Here is a 3,704-nt window from a genome sequence, read left to right as displayed (position 1 = left end):
TATTTTATTTTGTATCCATCAAGGGCTTCAGATGACCTGCAGTATCATCCTTTTCCCAAGGTGGAGACAGTTACCTTTTCACACACTGTCCTTGGCTGAACAGTGACACAGCCTTAATATACTTTATTTATGTTATTAAAATATTTTCGTGTGAATTATTTGCTTTATATCCATTTTATACATTGTGGGCATGGTCATCATGCCAACTGTGTTTCATTGATAATATCACTTTACAGGTTGTTATCCTTGCTATTATTAATTTCAAATACTCTAAAGATAATTTCTACTGTAATTTTCCCTTTGTTTATCTTTATTTCGTACTTTTTATATTTATATCTACTCAGTGGGGTCTGTTTTCAACCCTTTGGCAAAAAGATTACGCCGCTTCTCCTTCCTGTCGTGGCCGGCCAAATGACCTCTTAGCCATCCAAAGGGCATTACATGACAGTAAGAAGGAAAACTACCATCTCCAGAATAAAATTCAACAGATTGAAGATGAGAAACTTCAACTGGAGGAGAAGTGTAGACAGATGGAAGTGAAATATAAAAACCTGGAAGAAAGACAACAACGCCAGCCCGACATAAATATTATTAATGACGGTTGGGGAATCAAGTTTGGACAAGCCCGAGACCAGATTGTCTTCCTAATTAAGGAAGACAAGCAAAAGAGCGCGGAACTAAAGGAGATGTCCAACCAGCTTAAAGACAGCAAAGCTACGGTTGAGAAGACAGAATGGGATCTCCAATATATGGACCAAAAGAATCGGCTGCTCCAAACAAACTTCGATGAAGCTGTGAAAAAAAATAAAGAAATCCTCCAACAGAAGGAAGAACAGGAGAAAAAGCAAAGAGACATGGAGCACAAACTCAAAGTCACGGAGGAAAAATACACAATGCTGAAAGAAAAGGTGGATGATACTCTGCGCCAAAATAAAGACCTTCTTCAAGAGAAAAAGCAACTAGAAGGGGAAAAAGAAAAACTGGACAAACAATGCTCACACATGCAGAAAAGGATGGATCAAATGGCGAGAAACAACTCCGAGCTCACTAAGGGGATATTGTTGGAATACAACAACTTGAAGCGCAAACACACTGAAATGCAGGCGCAAAAGCAAGAACAAGACAACATACATGGCGACCTGCAGCGTACGCTCCAAGATATCCACAGAAGAAATGAGGAGCTACAAGACATGTACAAAGAAGTACAACAGAGAAACACAGACATGCACAAGGACAAGATAATGCAGGAGGAAACATCCAAAGAGCTCAAGGAAAAGCTTGAAGAAAAACAAGCAACATTGGAAGAGGTGGAGAAAACATGCAAGAAGCTTGAGAAACAAAACGTAGAAACCATCGATGAGTTGAGAACCCTCATCCTGGAAAAAAAAGCTCTTGTAGAAAACTGCATGAAAAAGAAGAACAAACGCTTCCGCTGGCCCTGGAGGAGGAACTCTACTGCTTCCTCACCTGGTGTAGCCTCGTCTTGCTCCACCTCTGTTCACCCCCCCAACCAGTCCCGGCAGTTGACTGTCCCCTCCTGAGCCTGGTTCTGCCGGAGGTTTCTGCCCGTTTAAAGGCAGTTTTTCCTCCCAACTGTCGCCTAGTGCGTGCTCAGAGGGGATTGTTGGGGATTTCTCTCCTCTACCTTGTTTCATTATTTACTTAACTTTTTGTTCTTACTTCATTTTACCTTGTTTCATTATTTACTTGTTAACTCTTTCTTTTTCAACTTATTTATAAAACAATAAACAATTGAATTTATCCTTTGAGTATTTTTCATCTATACCTTTTTCAAACATTCATATCTGTCGTTTATCTTCTTCTTGAAACCTCATAAATGGTGAAGGAAAAATCCAACAGTTCATCTATATATAAAGAAGCACTTAAACTAAAACTGACATAGCTACGTTAATCCTACCGTAAAACAATAAGACGAGGTACGACCTCTCTCATGCTCCTAGGATGTGGGGGTGAACGCCAGAACACCCTGGAATGTTACAGACCTCCTAGGATGAGACATTCTTTCAATATGCCACCAACTATATACTTCTACACACAAATGATTACATGCAGTATTCTACCATATGCAAACTTATATCATTAAAAGACTATACTGACTACTAAGTAAAATTTTCCATTGACATACTTCATCATGAGAAGTATGGCTGCTGTGCCAACCTTGTTGTTGGTCAAAACTCCCTCACTTTCTATCTGCTGGATGAGTGTCCTTATACCAAGGTTCCATTTGAGCTTCTGGCTGGAGAAATAGTTAATAATCCTTCTGCCTTTGGTTATGAGGGCCTGACCTAAGCGCTCACTGATATCGATGCCTGTGAGTTTGTAAAAGTGGTTCGAAAGACCTTTCCGAGTAAACAAGAATGGCCACTGCTCCTGAATTTCAGCTACTGAAGGTGAGGGACAACTGTTGATAAGCTGCCGCTGAGAAATATATGTGAGGCACATGAAGTCATCCACATCAGGTCTCTCCACAGCTCCAGGTCCTTGTGAATTGAAAATTGTTAACAAGATGTGTTTCTTTTCCTCTAAAGAAGTTGGCGTTTCCCCCTCAGGAAGTTCAACTGGCTGCCAATTTATACAACCATAGCTATCAACAAGGCATCTAACTTTTTTAGGTGGGGTTGCACTACTGTTGGGACTGCAGTCTTCCTCATTCCTGGTTCTCTTTGTTTGACGAAGACGATTTGATGCTTCTTAGTAGTGAATAATGTCCACAACCCAGTCTTTCTGACCATACTTCTCCTGTCCTCTGGATGAGCTCTGTCTCCTCTTGTGATTGCATGCGACAGTCGGAGTGGAAATCTTTCCCAAGGAATCTGGAAGTGTGAGACCCAAGAGCTGGAGTAATGGTTGTACATAGTGGTGGACGTGGAGGAGGAGGGGTGAGGTGGATGGCTTGATGTTTCAGCTGATGCAGCAGGGCAAGGCTCCAGAGTAATGGTGTCATTCAGGTTCTCTGGTCTGTTGCCATCTAAAAAAATAAAAATAAATAAAGATCATTGGAAAAGCTACCTTAAAAAGCTACTATGTCAACAAATATGTCCTCACTAAAAGATGAACCCTTCAATTAGGATTGAGTAGTAACGGCAAGGCAGTTTTGGGGACCTTGTCTGAAGATGAAAAGAAGCAATCCCAGGACTGCAAAAGAACTACAAACTCAAGGTCTTGCATTGAAAAGACCTTGAGTCAATATGTTTTACAGCATGTCACAATTTCAAACCCTTAGTTGTACCACTACCAATGAAAGGTTAATGGTGTTAGATTTAGTGTCTACTTTTGTTTATGTTTTCCGTGTTAATTATCTACCGGACAATGTGAGCCCCAAAACGCTGTTCAATATTATACCGTCAAAGTACATGTGTAGTATGGTGAAGAGAACAAAAAAGCTAATCAAGCTAATCAGTGACATATGAGTCTATGAGTGACCTTCAAATCATAGACTCAAGTCTATGATTTATACAGAACCTACACAAACCTCCTTTAAATGCAAGAAGTAGTTTACGTATTTGAATTGGTGTGAGAAAGGGTTTGAGATCTTCTGCCTCCACAAACAAAAGATCACTTTTTTGTTGTACACCAATAACGTCCGTCAGATGTTCTACAATGCAGATTATTTTCTCTCTGTCTAGTGCCGGCAGGAGCCTTGTGAGTTCCTCTTCAATTTCCATCCCTGAAAAAGAATTAAG

The 3,704-nt window shown here is 40.4% G+C and overlaps 1 protein-coding gene across 1 annotated transcript; it reads right to left on the bottom strand.

Moving 5' to 3' along the window:
• Positions 1-1,457: 1,457 nt before the first annotated feature.
• Positions 1,458-3,376, bottom strand: LOC147336262 (uncharacterized). The gene is made up of 4 exons (XM_086286158.1): positions 3,364-3,376; positions 2,756-2,989; positions 2,147-2,711; positions 1,458-2,006 (listed from the first exon to the last, which is right to left on the bottom strand). Exons 1-4 carry the CDS (start codon positions 3,374-3,376, stop codon positions 1,958-1,960), a joined length of 861 nt encoding a protein of 286 aa, XP_086142284.1. The 3' UTR covers positions 1,458-1,957.
• Between the last annotated feature and the right edge of the window lie 328 nt (positions 3,377-3,704).

This window comes from Aulonocara sp. 'chitande type north' Nkhata Bay, linkage group LG3 (assembly GCF_057382095.1).
Source record: "Aulonocara sp. 'chitande type north' Nkhata Bay isolate Kocher_YH1m ecotype deep benthic linkage group LG3, A_spYH_male_GT1.1, whole genome shotgun sequence".
NCBI classification, from domain to species: domain Eukaryota; kingdom Metazoa; phylum Chordata; class Actinopteri; order Cichliformes; family Cichlidae; genus Aulonocara; species Aulonocara sp. 'chitande type north' Nkhata Bay.
Note: the sequence above shows the minus strand (reverse complement) of the source record. Positions and strands in the feature narration are given on the sequence as shown.

Bases quoted from the DNA above. Each gene is read 5' to 3' on its own strand.
- LOC147336262 (XM_086286158.1), bottom strand. The intron at 2,712-2,755 runs GTATGGTCAGAA...TTCACTACTAAG, and splicing joins TCATCCAGAGGACAGGAGAA to AAGCATCAAATCGTCTTCGT. The intron at 2,007-2,146 runs GTATGTCAATGG...GTCTCATCCTAG, and splicing joins GCCATACTTCTCATGATGAA to GAGGTCTGTAACATTCCAGG.